The following is a 17,934-nucleotide window of genomic DNA, read 5'->3' on the forward strand; positions in this document are numbered from 1 at the left end:
AGCGCCTCTGCCGATCCACGTGGCGCACCTCGCGGTTCCACGGGAGCAGGCTGACCCCCCCCCCCCCCACCGAGTGGGCGCAGTAGCCGTAGGGCCGCCATTCCGCGCCGGCCAGACCGAGTCTTTGTAGCACATCCCATGGCGGCATGTCCACACCGCGCAGTCGGCGCTGCATGTCGCCGGGTGGGCGTGACGGGGCGGGGGTGTGAGTCCCCGGGCTCCTCTCCCCGCCTGTGGCCCCCGTGTGCTCCGTGTTCAGCTGACCTCAAGGTCACGGTCGTCCCTGGTGGCTCTCCTGGGGAGCGAGTGCTGTAGCTCCGACCTCTGGTTTGGGGAAAACGTCTTTCAAACGTGCCTAACCCACCCAAGGCGATAAAAACCCCCAGCCTCCCCGCTACAGGCCAGCTGCTCCAGCTTCTTCCGCAGGTAATTCAGAATGTTGGCCCCTCCTCCGTCACACAACGCCAGCTTCCACCCTGCTCGCTCCTCGCAAGGCCTTTCTTTCCACTTCCGTCACGTAGGACCTCTCCCTGCGCTGACTTACAGAATGGGGGCATCCTCACAACAGGTTCTGGAACCCTGTAGGGGGAGGGTGCCACCTTGTCAGCTGATGCTGACTGCCTGGGGCTCCCGTTGTGGCCTCGCCACCCCCCTGCGTACACAGCGTGCACCCGAGGGCCTGGTGTTCTCCTCGGTGGGGTCACTGAGAAACAGAGCTCCGCGGGAGCCTTCTTAGCCGCAGAAGAAAAGCCACTTGCACTGGTTTCTTTTACCCAAACCTAGAGCCGCTCGGTAGGGTTTAACCTGCTCTCGGTGTTGGGACAGTGAGTCTGTGTGGCAGACACCATCGGATCCTGTCTCTTCCGTGTGTGGCGCTCCGTTTCGCTCGCCTTTTCCCGCCAGTGGCTTTGCCCTGTGGATGGGGTTCCTGGTACTTTAAGTGTTTGAATAGTTCTCTTCGCATTTCGTTACCCGTGCTGGTGGGGCCACCAGCTCTACCCCACTGCCCCCAAATCTTGCCAAACTTTACTGTCTCCTTCACAGCCGATCTTTCCTCACCCTCCCCTGGCCTCTCTCTTCCCTTCTCTCCTCCTTTCCCTCCCTCCCATCTTTGTCCCTTTTTCCTGACGCGGCATCTAGTTAGTTTTTATCAGTGATGTGGTGTTAGCCACTGTCCGTTTGGCTAGTCGATGTTTCTGTTGAGTCTTTATTTTTTTTATTTTTTAGCTGTCTGTGCAGTTCTGACCTCCCTCCCAGCCAGCTCTTTTCCTTCTGTTGGGTTTTAATAGCACCTTCTTCCTGTTTACAGTCCATGTAAATACATCCTTACGTCTCACTCAGAGAACGCTTATATGTATATGTTTGAATTTTTTTTTTAACTCTTTAATTAGGGCCTTTTTGCTAATTTATCTCTGGTCTCCTGTCTTGGGCTCTGCTGATTTCTTTATGCGACGGTATTTCAGGTTTTGCCCGTGGTAGCGCATGTCTGCTTAGGAATGCCGGTGGCCCGTGTGGACACCGTGGGTCGGAGCTGTCTGCCGGCTGGTCCTTGGTCACTGCTCCCACGCGGTGACCACTGTGCCCCTTCCTCCCGGGGACTCCGCTAGGCCTGCCCCTGGACTAATTGAGCTTCACCGAGTGACCCACTCTAATCCTACATAGGTGTTTGGTTTTAATATATTTATTGTGTTAAAACCTAAGTTTTTATGAGGATTTGGTCCTTCCTGTTTTGTGTAGATATGTGTGTGGAGGAAGAGGAGGAAAATCCCGAGAGAAACCCATCTCGAAAGGCTCGTCCCGAGGTCATCACCTTCACAGAGGAGGAGACGGCACAACTGGCCAAAATTCGGCCGCAGGAAAGTGCGACGGTGTCGGAGCAGGTCCTGGTGCAGTCGGCGGCCGAGAAGGACCGCGTCAGCGAGATGAAGGACAGACAGGCGGAGCTGGAGGCCGAGCCCAAGTTCGCCAACTGCTGCTCCTACTGCCCCAAGAGCTTCAAGAAGCCCAGTGACCTCGTGAGGTGAGGTCGCGGGGTTGCCCTGGGGGTTCGGGAGGGGCGTCCCTGGGAGCCTTCGATGGTGCCGTCGCGGGGGCCCTGTCGGAACCCGATGCCTCGCGAGGGGCTGAGGAGTCTCCTGAGTTACGGTTTGAAGCCCGCGTAAATTTTGAAGCTTCCCTTTGAGCTCATTCGGGAAGTTGGTGAGAAATGAGTTTGCTGCGTGGATTGTACTCCTTTCTGTAGAGCCGTGGGGTGCGGTGTCCCCCCTCACCTGCGGTTTCTGCTCGTTACCTGAAGTCAACCGTGGCCCATAAGTGGGCGACCCTCCTCCTGAACTGGGTCACGTGCCCATGTCTGTCACCTGCCGTCATCTCACGTGGACATGTCATCATTGCCCGTCATCACGGAAGGAGGGGGGGGGATGTGGCACAATCCGGTATTTTAACTTCTATCACAGTGTGTTGTTGTGAGTGTTCCTGTTCATCATCAGTTGTCATCAACCTCACCGGGCCTAATTTAGAAATCAGACCTCACGATAAGTATCAGGTATAGGAATGAACGGTGTAATACGGTTTGGTACACACACGGGGGTCTTGGACCGTACCTCCTGCAGAGGGGGAGTGCTGCTCTAGTTTAAAAAAGAAAAGGAAATGAGTTATTTCTTGAAGACAACATGGTGCTGAGCTTTGTACATTTGCAAACAGCATCAGGGACCTCCTTATCCCCAGGGGTGCTGGTGTGTGTAGGGAGTGGGGGGTGCAGGCTCAGGCCGGGGCAGGAGCAGGGGTGCTGGTGTGCGTAGGGAGCGGGGGGCGCAGGCTCAGGCCAGGGCGGGAGCAGGGGTGCTGGTGTGCGTAGGGAGCAGGGGGCGCAGGCTCAGGCCGGGGCGGGAGCAGGGGTGCTGGTGTGCGTAGGGAGCGGGGGGCGCAGGCTCAGGCCGGGGAGGGAGCTAGCGTGTCAGGAGGCAGCGTGCAGTTCACACCAGTCTGTCCAAGCAGTGACTGACGATGTGAGGTCAAGTCCAGCAGGATGATGCAGACTTGGAAACGGGACGCTGAGGGCTAGGGGCAAGGTAGAATGTTCTCCTGCAGTCTCTGCAGGGTCGCTCTGGACGGCTCAGGATTAGGAGCAAGCTGGTAGGTTGGGGGATACCGGGCCCCCTGACACAGGGAGGAGCAGTTCGGAGTCAGAGGCGGGGAAAGGAGCAGGCTGCCCTCCAGCTCCTCCTGAGCCCTCAGCGCCCCCCATGTGGGTGGGGCTGGTGGCAGAGCGGCCACTGGGTTGGAAGTGCTCATCAGTGAGCCTGGGTGACCGCTGGACTGCCCTGTTCTTCCCACTGCAGCGAGGGTGGCGGCTAGGGGGGTGAGTGGGGCGACGGCGCGTGCCGAGGAGGTGGCGGTGGTGTCCCTTCTGGGCACCCGGAGGTCAGGTGCAATTAAGTGGGGAGTAAGACAGCAGAGCGCTCAGGGGGAGAGGACCAGGTCCTGTGATGAAGCCAAACAAAAGAAAAGCACAGCCCGGGACACCATCAAGTGAGAAAAAGTCCTTCCTGCTCCCCAGAGACAGCCGCTGTCAACTGGTTCTTACGTGTTTTTCCCAGAAATGTCCACGTGTCACCATTAAGTTCTACAGTTTTATTTTTGGTATAGTTTTTCCATATTGAGTCGTAGACACCCTTCTTTGTTTGTACCTGCAAGCTTGTTACCTTCTTCTTAGTGGTGACGTGTTCTGTCGCGGGGGAATGCCAACTTTCATCTCATGGCACGCTTTCTGTCTCCGGTCGCCTCAGGAGCCCTCGCGGGTGCACCTGCAGGGGGGTTGGGTCACTGCCGCCAGGTGGTGCCCAGACTGCCCCCCTGACTGAGGCCTCATCTGACTGACAGCAGAAATGCTAGCTTTGTGTTTTCATTTCCTCTTTTTCAATTCTGGGTATGGGTGAAACGCTTTCCCGTGGCTTTTGGCTGTATTTCTTCTCTGAGCTTCCTATGCATTGTCCGTTCTTCTACTGTGGTGTTTCTGGTCTTATTGCTGATTTATAACAACTCTTCGGTTTAAGAAAAGTTAGCCCTGTGTTCGTCCATCTTGCAGATGTTTTTGTTTGCTTCTGAGTTTCTTTCTGCCGTTTTTGTGTAGATGGAGATCAAAGGTTTTATTTGGCCGAGTTTATTCAGCCCATACTAACACATATTTTTTACTTACAGGCATAGTTACGAATTTAAAATCATGAGATTGCTTGTAAATGTGTATAAAATTAAAAATAAAAACACTTACTGTAAATGCTTTCTGGTTAGGCACGTGCGAATCCACACTGGAGAAAAGCCATATAAATGTGATGAATGTGGGAAGAGCTTTACTGTTAAATCGACCCTAGACTGCCACGTGAAGACGCACACAGGTACGATTGGGCGCCTGTGCTCCACGTCGGTGCCTTATGATGGCGCTTTGTAGAGAATTTTAAATGTTCATTCATTTATTTTGAGAGAGACAGAGAGAAATAGCAGGGGAGGGACAGAGAGAGACGGAGACAGAGAATCCCAAGCAGGCTCGAACTAATGTCCTTTGAGATCACAACCCGAGCTGAATCCCGAGAGTTGGCCGCTAACTGACTGAGCCTCCTAGGCACCACGATGGCATTTTGTATTTGTCCCCGTCTACCTTTCAAGATCATAGGAAGCTTAGAAGTCAGGAACCATGAAGAAATGGGTATAAAAGGAGTTTTGATTTCTGACTTGGGAGAAATGATCCAGAAAACACGGAGGAAAAGGAGCCCGGTCTCCGATGCCGAGCTGCCTGCTGTCAGTGTTCTTACTGCGCCTTGAACACCTTTGTTAAGAAAATTCTTTCTTAGTTTCATTTAGGCCAGAGACCTTTGGTTTGTCGAGGTTTTACAAGAACTGGGGATTTAGCCAAGCTGATTATAGTTACCAGCTAATAATTCTTTTCAGGTGGGGGGAAATCTTATAAAGGAAAAACATTAATGTACGGTTCCCAGTGGCCATTTTTTTCTTCATCTCATTTGAGGAACTGAAGGTTAATGGTGCTCATTAAAATACAGGAGGGCTTTGCTGCTTGCCCTGCACAGGGCGCCCAGTGGTTAAGGGGCAGGCCTGCACACCCCGCGCAGATTTGACGTCTGTGCTCGCTTCCGGGCCATTTCTCAGAGCCTCTGGCTGTCGCGGGAACTGTGGTGAACTCTCAGTAAACGGGAGAGTTGTTCATGTGATTCATAGGATTATGATTGTGAAACTCATTTATATTCTTAATTTTTGGTTCCCGGCAGAATTCACCAAAAACGTACAAGGGAATTTCACATGTTTATGTAAAGTCCTATGATTCTTTTCTGATGGGTTAGTGTTTGGAATTTAATAGATAGATACAGGAACTTAGCGCGCGCCCCTGCTGTGGGCAGTGTTTCCGCTGGTTCATCGGGTGCTGTGTTTTTGTCCCTCTCGTGTGATGCTGTGAGCCGCCAGGACCAGAAGGGGCCTCTCACCTGGCCAGTGCCAGTGGTGTTCACTATGGCTCGCACGCCGGGATTCTGTGTTGGCCCCTGTGCCTGAGGCCCAGAAAGAAAAGTCTCTGTGAGAGATACCTTTCAGGCCTCGTCCTGCACTCCGGGCTCCCCGGGTGACCTCTGAGGGCCCCGAGCAGGGCTGGACAGCTGGCCTCCCTAGTCCCGGGGTGGGTCCCAGCGTGCCCGCCCGGTTAAATAGAAGTCAGTATTGTTTCTGGGAGAAATAGAGAGAAACAGAAAACCGGGACGCTTTCGTCCCCCCAGAACCTCTCCGGGGCAGGGTAGGCGGGTGACCGGGCCCTCGGCCCCACCTCCCGGCCTCCGTCATGCCCTTGGCTCAGAGTCCCAGGAGCTGAGCACGTGATCCACACCTGTGGCCACTCCCCACCTGCGCAGGTGTCCCGGGGGCCCCCCTGCAGAAAGAAGATAGACGTGTGCTGACACGTACAGGTGCCCTTTGTAAACCGAGGGGCGAGTGACAGCGACACGGGGCTGAGCCGCTTAGTGCCCCCACCCCGGGTCCCGTCGAGGCTCGGTGAGAGGCGGTGCAGACGCCCAAGTGCTGTGGGGTCGTGGACGCAGGCTGTGGCGGTGCTCACCGCGAGGTCTCTGCGCCAGCACCCGCAGAACAGGGTCCTCCTTGACGTACCTGGCCCCGCCCCCCGCCCCGTGCCGGCCGCTTGCGCGTGGGTGTGGCGCGTCGTGGGCCCCGCTGACCCTTGACCTTTCCGCAGGTCAGAAGCTCTTCAGCTGTCACGTGTGCAGCAACGCCTTTTCCACCAAGGGGAGCCTGAAGGTGCACATGCGCTTGCACACGGGAGCGAAGCCCTTCAAGTGTCCGCACTGTGAGCTGCGCTTCCGCACGTCCGGGCGGAGGAAGACGCACATGCAGTTTCATTATAAACCCGACCCGAAGAAAGCCAGGAAGCCGGTGGCCCGAAGCCCGTCGGAGCCGCTGCAGCCCTTAAACCTGCTCAGCCCGTCATCCGCCGACCCCAGCGTGTTCGTCATGAACAACTCTGTCCTGACGGGGCAGTTCGAGCAGAACGTGCTTCCGCAGGGGCTGGTGGGCCAGGCCATCCTGCCTGCCTCCGTGTCGGGTGAGCGCCGGGCCTGGGCGGCGCTGGTGTGCTGGGGGGGGGGGGGGGGGGGGGCCTCCGTCCACGACGTGCGCTTCTCTCCCTTGAGGTTTGCCCGTGTGAGGCAGGTGGGAAAACGTACATTTCACTCTTGAGGCGAGTCACCCTCCCGTCCCTGTTCCTCCCGCCGCATCATCTGCTTTTGAACCCTTCACGGTGCTCTGAGCTGCTTTTCCTGGGTTTACGTGCGCCTCTTGCTCTGCACCCCACAGACGTGACAGTGACACACGTGACCGGTGACTCCCCTCCCACATCGTGTGTGCTATCCTAGAGTTCTTTAAATAATCGCTCTCGGGTCACGTGGGTCACCCAGTGCTTGAAAAATAGGAACTTTCAGCCATTCGGGCTTGTCGTGCACTTAGAAGTCACAGAGTGAGTGTCAGCAGCCTGTGGATGTGACCCGTGGGGCCATTAAAGGTACAACACAGCCGTGAGTTGTTGTTTTAGACCTTGGGCCAGTCAGCGTAGTCTCTTTGAGCCTAGTTGGCTCGTGTGTTTAAAATGCGTAACATCACCTGTTTCAGAGGATGCTTTGTGTTGGGTGAATTAGATCATGCGTGTGTCTGGTGGCAATATTAGTATGCCTTAACTACATACATCACGTTGATGTACGAATAAAACCGTGTACACAGAAATTCCCATATGGAAATGAGGGGTTTTTGTTCTGTTTTGCTTTCTAAGAAGGCTTTCAGATACGCAGTCATCCCGGTTCTCTTCCTCTGCAGCTGGTGGTGACTGGACAGTGTCTTTGACGGACGGGAGCTTGACCAGCCTGGAGGGCATACAGTTACAGCTGGCTGCTAACTTAGTCGGGCCAAACGTCCAGATCTCTGGAATCGATGCCTCCAGCATTAACAACATCACGCTACAGGTATGCCGCTTCTGAGGTTTTCCGGGCTTTAATTGGTCAAAATCGCACGTGAGCGCGCTGCCCGTCACAGGTACCTTGTTACACGATCACACGTGAGCGTGCGCTGCCCGTCACAGGTACCTGTTTTGCCTTTCAGATTGACCCAAGTATTTTGCAGCAGACGCTACAGCAGGGCAACTTGCTCAGTCAGCAGCTGCCGGGGGAGCCCGGCCTGGCCTCCCAAAACAGCACCTTGCAGACACAGGACAGCACGGTCCCAGCCAGTGTCGTCATCCAGCCCATCTCAGGCCTGTCCTTACAGCCCACGGTGACGTCTGCCAGTCTGACCATCGGCCCGCTGTCTGAGCAGGACCCCGTGATGACCACCAGCAGCGGTAAGTGGCAGCCGGGCGTCCAGCTCCTTGCTTGTGGTCACGCATTTGCATTTCGGGCTCCGTGGCTCCCCTCTCCTCTCCTTACCAAGCTCAGCAAACACGTGGAGTGTCCCCAGCACACGCGCACTTCTCCTCTGCTGAGTGATGTGCATTCAGTCTACGCACATCCCTTTCCGCCCACGCGTAATTCCCGCGGTCCTGTTGCCTTCCTGTTTCTAAGGCGTCTTGTCTTTCCGGATGAGGGAATTCTACACGTGGTTGATGTTTTCTTCTGAATCTTCTTTTGAAATAACAGTTTTATTAAAATATTCACATATACGATTAAAATAACATTAAAATAACACGTATGAAAGGAAATTACTGTTCTTTTAAGCCCAGCTTTGTTTTGTTTTGTCACGACGACCAGGGACTCAAGACCTCTCTCAGGTGGTGACGTCGCAAGGCCTGGTATCCACCTCCAGCGGCCCCCACGAGATCACCCTGACCATTAACAACTCGAGTCTGAGCCAGGTGTTGGCACAGGCTGCTGGGCCCGCTGCCGCGTCGTCCTCCGGGTCCCCGCAGGAAATCACCCTGACCATCTCTGGTTAGTCACTTAACGTCTTAAACCTCCTCCCCCCACAGTTGAAGCATGTCTTAGTCGTATGTATGTATGTTTTCGGCAACACCGAATTTTGCACAAAGCCAGCGCTCCGGAAGTGTTGGTAACACGTGTGGGAAATTCAGGCTTAGCGAAAGACCGTCACAGTTGAGATCTAACCAGAAGTTAAAAGTGAGAGTTCCTCACGTCCACTCTGAGACCACTGTTTGGCCACCTCGCTCTGGTTAGCGGACAGCGGGAAGCCGTGGCTTCATGTGCCGTTTTCCTGCTACGTGAAACTAGAGGACTGTGGTCGGCACAACGTGAGCGTGAGGACGCTGTGGGCGCCTCCTGACTTCCCAGGACTCTGCACAGACCGTGTGGAACAGCGTTAAATGTGGGGTAGAGCACTGAAGAGTGGAGAAACGGGAGGATGATGGCCTTTGGCAGTGGAGATCACTTGAAGTTGGCAAATTGATCCCGTGTGTCAGCCGAGAGCAGGCGTTCCGTGTCTCCGGGCTGTCACGTCCACGACCAGACTTCCCTCCGTCTGTGTCGCGTGTGACCTAGGTCAGCCTGGAACACGTTTTACAGCGGTGCGCTGCCCACGTGACTCTTAGCTGTGAGCCCTTCGTGGTCATTAAGAGTCATTTTCAAATTTAGCAGCCCTTTGTATGACCCTTACTATGTGCCAGGCGCTCTTCTACTGACTTTCACAAATATGAACTCATTTAATATTAATTCATTCAAGCCTCATAGCAACCTTATGAGGCTGTTGTTACAAATAAGAAAAACATTTCGCTGGGAGGCGAACGCTGCCCCTGGAGAGAGGGTGTGATGGCGGAAGGGGAGCGTTTTCCCTTAAACACTGGGGAGGGCGGAGGGAGGACCGGGTAACGCACTTGCGCTTTAGGGAGATTCCTGCAGAGGTTACTATTGCAAAAGGAAGAAAATTTACTTAGAAAACTGAAGAAAGCTTGCTTTCTTAGGGAGCATCTTTTCCTTTTAACGCGGGTGAGAAACTTGAGGAGCTATTCTTAGAGTTTTGATTTTGAGCGACGTGAGTGATTGTAGACGCTCTTAGGCAGTGGAAATTAACTTACAGTTTTATAGAATTTAGTAACCTTCCTACTTTTGTTATATGCATCTGAATTTTAATGTTTTTTACGTTGAGAAACCTTTGTTGATCGAATTAACTTTTTGCTGTGCCCTCCGTGTATGAGGCATTGTGCGAATCCTGTACAAAAGACACATAATCCAAGATTCTGGCTTATAGTTGAGAAAGTGTGTTATTTAGCTTACGGGTTGTGCTTCTGTTTCTCCTGTATTTTCCTATCATTGATCATGTGGATGCTTTGCATATTGGCATATTCAGAATAAGGAAGTGAATTTAACTAATTGTTTAAAAGTTAGCTTAAAAGGTTTACCCTAGGAGAACTCTTTAAATCAGTTGACGACAGGAGGTTTGCCCAGACTTTGGGCCGGAGGCTTCTAATTCTCAATCCTCATTGTTACGCATCATGAGAATTGTCAAGTCACAAGTCAGCGTTTCCTTATCCCGTTCGGAAAAGGCTGTAGGAAAACAGTTTGCGGTCTCTGTAGAGATTTTCGGTTACTTTTTCCATTAATGTGTATAATTACAAATGCTTGTCGGTGCTAGAAAGCAAAACTTTGATTGGGCTTTGTAGACTCTTAGCAATTCAGAAGTCAGTTGAGAAAAAAATATGGGGTATAAGGCAAGGATAGCCCCCGGGCTCCCCAACTTGTCTCGTTCCTCTACAATAAGGTCCTCTTCTCTGATGGTTTGGTCCAGTTTTCAGTGAAAAGTTATGTCAGGCAGAGAATCAAGAAAGTGATAACCTTCATCCACAGATCCTCTGAAGACGGGTCTGCTCTGCTGATAGGAGTTTGCGTTTTTCCTTTTGCCCGTGCTCATGCCCACAGCACGCGGCTTCATTTCCTGCTCCCGTATCTTTACCGAAGTGTGACGATGTCGATAATTACACAGCACGGTGGCAGTGCAGCATTCCTTTGTCTTTTGACGCTTTCCCCCTCCGGTTTAGTCTGGCGTTTGCCTAACTCGACAGCAGGTGTTTTTAAAGTAACTCGTTCACGTCCAGTCTTTCCAAAGATTCCGCCCGCAGCCATTCCCCTTCTCTGTTCGTCTGTTTTCCATGCAGTTTGCTTACGCTTATGTGACTCCTGTGGCCGTCGAAGCTGGCATCCGCGGGCGGGTCTGGAGGCGAAGGCCAGCGCTTCCTGGAAGGCGAGTGGCACAGGTCCCCTCCCCTCGCCCGCCCTAGTGCCGAGTGTCCCCGCCGCGCAAGCCTGCTCGGTGGCGGCTGGGTTCGGGGGCTCTAGGGTCACCTGCTTTTACAAACATACCTAGCCACACCTGCCAGTCTACGACATTTGGAAGTATTTTCAAGTCAGTTTAAGTTTTAGTCAACAAAGTGTGTAGTTTTAAGTGCCTAAATACGGAGTTAAAATAGAACTCTTAGGAAGCACTTAAAAATACTTAACAGCTTAAAAAATGGGAACAAATACTGTCATTTAGGGAAAATGTATTGCTGGTCTTTTCAGTTTTTCTAGGAATATTATTAAAAGTGAAATAGCTTTAATTTTAATAAGATGTTATTATATGCTTAGCACACGTGCCAGTATGTAAGTTAACATGTTATTTTCAGATATCACAGTATTAATTTCCATGTAGGTCGAGACCTCATTCAGCACAATTCTTACGGAAATAGTGACCTAAACGGAAGCATAAGATTGTCATCACCTGCAGTCAATGATCAGTGTCCAGGTGCCACCCTAACCGGAGGCAGTGATCAGCTGCTCTCGTGGAGTGTACCACTGAGCTCTTCAGGTGTGCACGCGGCTGCTGGCTGAGCCACGGACACACTGTGCCACGGCGTGGCCACAGGGCTGTGCCGGGGCTGTGCCGTCGGCGGGGTCGGCGGGCGGGAGCAGGACCCCCGTGTCGTCTGTGCTCTGTCACGTGTCACGTGATTCCATACTCCCTGGCTTTACCCGTGCGTATGGGGTTAGCAGCCGAGCCGAAATTCTGCTTACCAGGGAGGGCAGGGGAACGGTCCTGTTCCGACACACGAGGCGCAATGGAGTTGCGCGAGTTAGCACTTGGAGGGCTCGTCACAGAACCGTGCCCTGTTCCCCGTGCGGGAACCCAGCCCGTTCCTCCGCGCCCTGCAGCCTGAGTCTCCTGTCACCCACCGCCATTAGGAGAACGCAGTTTTAAAATGGCCTCTTGCTAAGCTTTTCAAGTGTAGAGTTCTATAAAAACTTAAATGAGCTCCAGTAACATAAATGACAGCTTCACAAGTAATGGTCAACGGTTTCCAATGACATGCCTGTCTGGTTTATCTCCTCTTGTAGAGATCTTGTTAATATCTTAGCCTTCTTATTTTCCAACTCTCTATATCATTTTTTGAGAGGAAAAATTTAATTTTTACATATATTTGGAGGCGCAGCTAGGCTTTTTTTCTTTTTCATGCTCATTTGAGACGCTTTCTTATCCGGTAATTCATTTCTTCACTAACAGACTGTATAATGTGTACTGTGTGATAAGAACTGTACTCGATCTGGGAATAGAATACTCAGCAAGGCAGACGTAGCGCCTTTGCACTTAGGATCCTAGGAACTAATAGGACACAGGCACTTACTGAGGAATCTGTAAATCATTGTAAACTTGTGGCGGTAACGATGTATAAAGGAAAATAGGTCATCGGTCCTGGGGGATTTGACCTGGTTGGGACAGGGCTTCTGTGAGAGTGGGGCTGGGAGTGTGGGGGCATCTGTCCACCCCTGTCGTTTGCTGAAGCATGAAATGAGGCCTGAGTGGTTAAGAACTTTGTCCGAATCCCGTGTCGGCAGATCCAGAGTCTGGATTTCTGGCCCGTGATGTCCCCTCTGTATCTGATCCTTGTGTCTCATGGGCCGGAGCGAGTGGCTGTCCGGCTCCGGTGCGGACTCTGTTCTGGAATGCTAGCCATGTGAGCTCTCTCAGCCCGCTCCCCTGGGGCCGTGACATCTCGTGTCTTCCTGGAAGCTCTGCTTAACATCTTTTTGAATCCTGGGCAAATGGTTGGAAAGACCAGTGGTTTCAGGTGTTTCAATTTACATGGAGTGGTTTTCTTGTGCTGCTCTGGGGATCGTGGGTGTTTGCTGGTGCAGCAGATAATTGAAAATGGGAGATGTTCCGATCAGGATGGAGAAGTGGATGGCCTGAGGGCCCTGTTTTGGCCACCAGTATACTTCATTACAGCACTGTTGTCTGGCTAGACAGGAAGTGTTTTCCCTTGGGATCGCCCCCCGCACAGAGCCGTAGAGCCTTGCGTGCAGGGGAGGGTCCCTCGTGCAGTAGAGCTGACCACAGCCAGTTGTGCCTAAGGGTCCTGGGTGTTATGCACTAGTGTTTCTTTGAAAACAACGAACGAGCCCTTTTCCATGATTTAATTATTTTTCCCTTTGGACTTACTGTTTTAGAGCCAGCTGAGAATACTTTCTTTTTTTTTTTTTTAATTTTTTTTAACGTTTATTTATTTTTGAGACAGAGAGAGAGAGAGAGAGAGACAGAGCATGAATGGGGGAGGGGCAGAGAGAGAGGGAGACACAGAATCGGAAGCAGGCTCCAGGCTCTGAGCCATCAGCCCAGATCCCGACGCGGGGCTCGAACTCACGGACCACAAGATTGTGACCTGAGCTGAAGTTGGACGCTTAACTGACTGAGCCACCCAGGCGCCCCGAGAATACTTTCTTTTTGATGTCACTTGAGCTTAATTTGGTGCCTTATTCAAATTTATTTTCCAAGCAATTTAGTGAAATAAAATAAAAGTTGAGCTCATAACGTGAACACGTTTGTTTAGTGATGTAATAGCAGGTGTCATAAACACAGGATCGAGTTTATACGACCAGGTCAGTTGTATTATGTTCTCGTGTACCTTTGCTATCTTTGAACGATTCCAGATACAGGAAGAAATTCTTCCACATGCTGAACTACTCAGGCCTTGATAGCTGGCAACTATTTTGAGAGGTTTGCGGATCCACTGGTACCGGTGATAATGCGGGAGCTGACCAGTACAGGGCGGGACATTGCTTCTTGAAAGGGCGGTGTTTTCCTGAGCGTCAGAGTCACTCCCAGACCAGGCTTCAGGCCACACCGTGCGAGAGTTGAGACCAAAATGACTTTGACACATGACTTAGACATGCCTCTTCTAAAACCCTCAGTGATTTTACAAAACTTCTGTTGCCAGCCAGTCCGTTAGACCAGAGCAGGCTGGCATGCCCGTGACTGTTCTCACTTGTAGTTCTTTCCGTCTTGTTCACAAGATGGGCCGAGGCTCCCCAGCCCCCCGGGACGGCGTGCATCCTAACTGAAGCGTTGAAAAGAAGTGTGTTACGTTCCAGGGGGCTATACGTGAATCAAAGTACTGCAGTCAGCGTTTCACATGCGAGACAGAAACACGAGCTTGTGTTCGGGTGTCTGACACGGGGCCGAAGGCCATTTCACTGGCTCCAAGGGCATCCGTGACAGCATCGGACACACGTGCTTGTATCAGAAAACGGTCAGATGTGACGCAAGTGCCCTTTCAGAGGCTTGAGATTTAGCACAACTTTTTAAGGAATTGATCTCAAACGGGAATCATCTTTTTGTTCTTACCCTCGTCCACTGTTAAGATAACTTTGATGAATAAATTGGGTTATGCTTTCAGTGAAAAAAAGGAATTCTTTCTTTCCTTTGTAAGGTTATTTTAGCTTTGGTGTCTTCTAGATTTAAGTATAATCAATTGCTTATTTCCCATTCCCCATTTGTTGGGAACATTTTATAAGTAGGGAGGACATTCTCCCCACTTTCTCCTTGGAAACGAATGGCTGGACTGTGTGTTTCCCTGTTCCCGTGACCCCCAACCTTTATTGCCACATCTTTGTTTATCTCACGAAAAGACTGATCTCACATCCTTTAAACTACTTATGAAACCTTCCAAAATCGTAATTAAGTTTTCTTAGAAGCTATGAAACCTTATCCCAACAAAGATTGAATACGGTGTTGGGTTTGAGGACCGTAAGAGATTTGTTAATCCTTTAGACATTCCTGTTTTTGGAGTTAGAATCATATGCCGAAGTAGGACCTAGCTCTCTGTGGTACAGCCCGAGCGTTTGTGCTTCAGAGCCGGTGAATGAAAACTGAAAGTAAGACTTCGCAGCCTTTGCTCCAGTATTCAGTCTCAGTTTCCATGTTGAGAGTATTTAATTTGAGTTAAAACTGTGGTTTCTGAGCTTTAAATAAATCTTCTTCTGTAATTTAGAACTATATATTGAACAAATGTGATTTAGTTACTTTCATGCTGAAGAAAATTCCATTTTTTTCCTACTCACATCACCTGTTTTTGGACCATTTTGAGGATTGAAATTGTACTTGAGCTGATATCCTCTTTGTGGGAAATGTCTTGAACGAAGCACGCATGTGAAGTGCACCCCCACACTTGGAGAGAGACGTGAGCTCCAGGCGTTGTGTGAGGTTAGTGTCTCCACTGGCCCGTGTGTCAGGATTCGCTTCAGCGAAACGACACACAGGCTTCTGTTTTCTCGTTGCGTTTCTTGTGCTGCACAGCCCTGGACCCTCTCCCTACGTTAATAATCGTCAGAGAGAAAGATGCTCCCGGTGGGAGGGAGAAGAGGTCTCGTTCCTTTATTTCAGGAATTCCTTTATTTCGGGTGAGGTTTGACCAAGTCTTGGCCATCCGAGGAGCAGCTCTTGGCTTTGCTTTGTGTAGATGTGATCCTGGCGAGCCTGGTGCCGGCACGCCTCTCTCCGCCCGGCGCTTTGACAGCCCAACCCCCGTCTTCTCCTTGGTGATTTTGACCGGACGTCAGTTCACCCGTCTGGTCACTGCCACGTTTTACAGGATCCTTCTTTTTAATCTTTGCCCACTCCTGTTAAAATCATGCTGGTCTGCAAGAGTAAGGGTGCGTGGAGGTGAGGTTAGAACACGAGCTTGACCGTTGTGCTGGTAACTGGAGTGCTTAGAACATACACCCTCCACAAATCCACACTCCTCCGGTCCTAGCGTGTCTTAGCAGTCCGCTCTGCGCAGATGCCCGGCAAGGTGGGAGGGGTCCGGCGAGGTTGTCTTTGGAGCCCCGGTGGCTGTGCAGAGCAGAGACTCCTAGCCTCCTAATGGTTATACTGCTTTTGAAGGTTCCAGGTCTGTGCAGCACAGTGTGGGACTCCAAGAGTGTGGATCTATGGAGGCATTGTATTTGGAGGACTCCAGTTACAAGTAAGTAACCTAGCTTCCCTGTTGGCCCCTGATCAGAGCAGAGGCTCTGGACCGATGTGACCCAGGTCACTGCCAGGGATCCTCAGGAGTCTCTTTTTGTTTTGTTTTCACACCTAATGAGGACATAGTGTTTTCAACTCTGCTTCAATTACCATCTTGGTGTATCTGTAGCACCGAGCCCAGCGGCTGACACCGTGGATGATAAGTCACGTTTGTTAGATGAATGGAAGCCTAGATCGTGAGATTCGTGTGTGCGTGCGTGTGTGTGTGTGTGTGTACACGCATGTGCATGTGTGCTGTGCTTACCAGTGAAACCTCACAAGCGTGTTTTTGTCGGTGCGGACCGCAGGCCCTCGACACCCCGTGCTCAGCCCTCTCATTTGCCAGTCGGGTGCATGAGTTTCTGTTTCGTAGAAGAAAAGGCCCTCCTTTGCCTGATTCTGTCCCAGATACCTTCCTTTCTCTTCTCATTGGCTACAGGGGGAAAGTGTCAAAAAGTCTTGTTGTCTTTTCCAAAGAAGAGTAAGATATCACGAAGGATAAATTAATGTTTATAGGGCGCATGAGGTTCATTTCAGACGAAGCAGACCTAAAGGAAGTGGAGGGGAGGCCTCAGCAGAGATGGTCACGTGAGCTTTGGAGCTGATTGGTGCTCAGGGGGTCACATTCGGTGCCTTCAGGCTGCTCTCTGGTCCTCGACGGGGACGGTGTCCTGGAAATTCTTGGCAGTTTCCTTCTGCCTTAGCGGTAGTGACTAGGACTGTAGGGTCATGTTTTTACTCTTCTCGTCCTGTTTTGTTTTTTCTCTACGTTATACTTAAGCAGAGTGTATTTACGTATGTAAAGATATTTAGAAACTATAGAAGCCTTGCCATGAAATGGGAACAAAAGATTCTCTGATTATCTTGATGCAATTTCAAAAGCGGGGGCGATGTAGACGCTGATGATGACAGACACAGTTCCTCTATGAAAGCCGCTCTTCCTGTCCCAGCAGAACCGGGCTTATCTAGCTCCGCCACTGATGTGTTCATTCTTCTCTTTTGCAGAACTTAATGCTACAACTGGAAGCCTGCCTTCGACGACACCCATGTCTCCGTCGGCCATATCTACTCAGAACCTGGTCATGTCTTCATCCGGGGCGGGGGGAGATGCCAGCGTCACGCTGACTCTGGCCGATACTCAGGGCTTGCTCTCCGGAGGACTGGACACGGTCACACTCAACATTGCTTCTCAGGTAGAGCACGGCCTTTCCTTCATGGAGACTACCCTTTAGTTCATTCTTTCCTAAGTGCGTATTCTGATCGTCTGTTTCAAAATTGTTTTTTTTTTCCTGATGAAAATACAAGTAGTATGTTCAATGCACAAAGGAGAGAACAAGAACGTTCCGATAATACAGAAAACTGTTTTCAAAAAATCCTCCTCCCCAGGGGCGCCTGGGAGGCTCAGTGAGATGGGCATCTGACTCTTGATTTCTGCTCGGGTCACGAGCCCAGGGTCATAGAGTTAAGCCCCAAGTCGGGCTGTGTGTTGAGGGTGGAGCCCGCTTGCCATTCTCTCCCTCTCCCTCTGCCCCTCGTCTGCTCGCAGGCGCTCACGCTGTCTCTCTCTGTGTCTCTCTCTTCCCCCGTCTCAAAAAAGAAAAAAAAAATCCACTGCCCAAACGGAACTAAGATTGATGAGTTAGTCTATATATCCTTGTAAACCTTCACGCGTTAACGTTTCTACAGAAATGAGTTCGTGTGTACGTCGCGTGGTGGGAACCTCTCGCCGGCTACTGCTCGGTGAATATCTTCCCCATCAGTGATTTCAGGAATACGCAGTTTTCGAGTGGCTCCGCAGCATGTAGCTCTAGGAGTTTATTGGGGGGCCTTATGTGGCCCTCAGGGGCCCCACAGGTGGTGGAGGGATCTCACGCTGTCAGTCGCTGTGTCCTTCGATGAGTCAGCAGGTGGCAGTGCTGGATTGCAGGTGTGCGTTTTGAATAGTGCTTTGAGCCGGGACACCGCAGCACATCTCGGTTTAGTTGGAAAAGCCACGATACGGTAGAACGAAGGTAATTAAGGAGAACCTAGTTTCCCTGTGACCCCCTGGCTCCGAACCCCCTAGGACGCAGAGTGCGTTCGGGCAGCACCATCGCTCCGCCCCCGGCGGCCCTG

General features: G+C 51.4%; 1 protein-coding gene across 12 annotated transcripts in view; it reads left to right on the forward strand.

Moving 5' to 3' along the window:
• The window catches only part of ZNF236 (zinc finger protein 236), a 107,635-nt gene that overhangs the window by 73,870 nt on the left and 15,831 nt on the right, over nucleotides 1-17,934 (forward strand). For 10 of the 12 annotated variants that reach the window (XM_023242112.2, XM_045041267.1, XM_045041268.1 and 7 more), the window contains 7 exons: nucleotides 1,738-2,020; nucleotides 4,291-4,394; nucleotides 6,248-6,613; nucleotides 7,378-7,523; nucleotides 7,660-7,897; nucleotides 8,304-8,483; nucleotides 16,825-17,012. In XM_023242112.2, the coding sequence (XP_023097880.1) occupies nucleotides 1,738-2,020; nucleotides 4,291-4,394; nucleotides 6,248-6,613; nucleotides 7,378-7,523; nucleotides 7,660-7,897; nucleotides 8,304-8,483; nucleotides 16,825-17,012 (1,505 nt within the window). Of the gene's footprint in view, nucleotides 1-1,737; nucleotides 2,021-4,290; nucleotides 4,395-6,247; nucleotides 6,614-7,377; nucleotides 7,524-7,659; nucleotides 7,898-8,303; nucleotides 8,484-14,899; nucleotides 15,016-15,696; nucleotides 15,779-16,824; nucleotides 17,013-17,934 lie in introns of those variants that run through there. The other 2 variants (XM_023242119.2, XR_002737414.2) reach the window with 2 other exon arrangements.

The sequence above is a fragment of the Felis catus genome, chromosome D3 (genome assembly GCF_018350175.1).
Source record: "Felis catus isolate Fca126 chromosome D3, F.catus_Fca126_mat1.0, whole genome shotgun sequence".
NCBI classification, from domain to species: Eukaryota; Metazoa; Chordata; class Mammalia; order Carnivora; family Felidae; genus Felis; species Felis catus.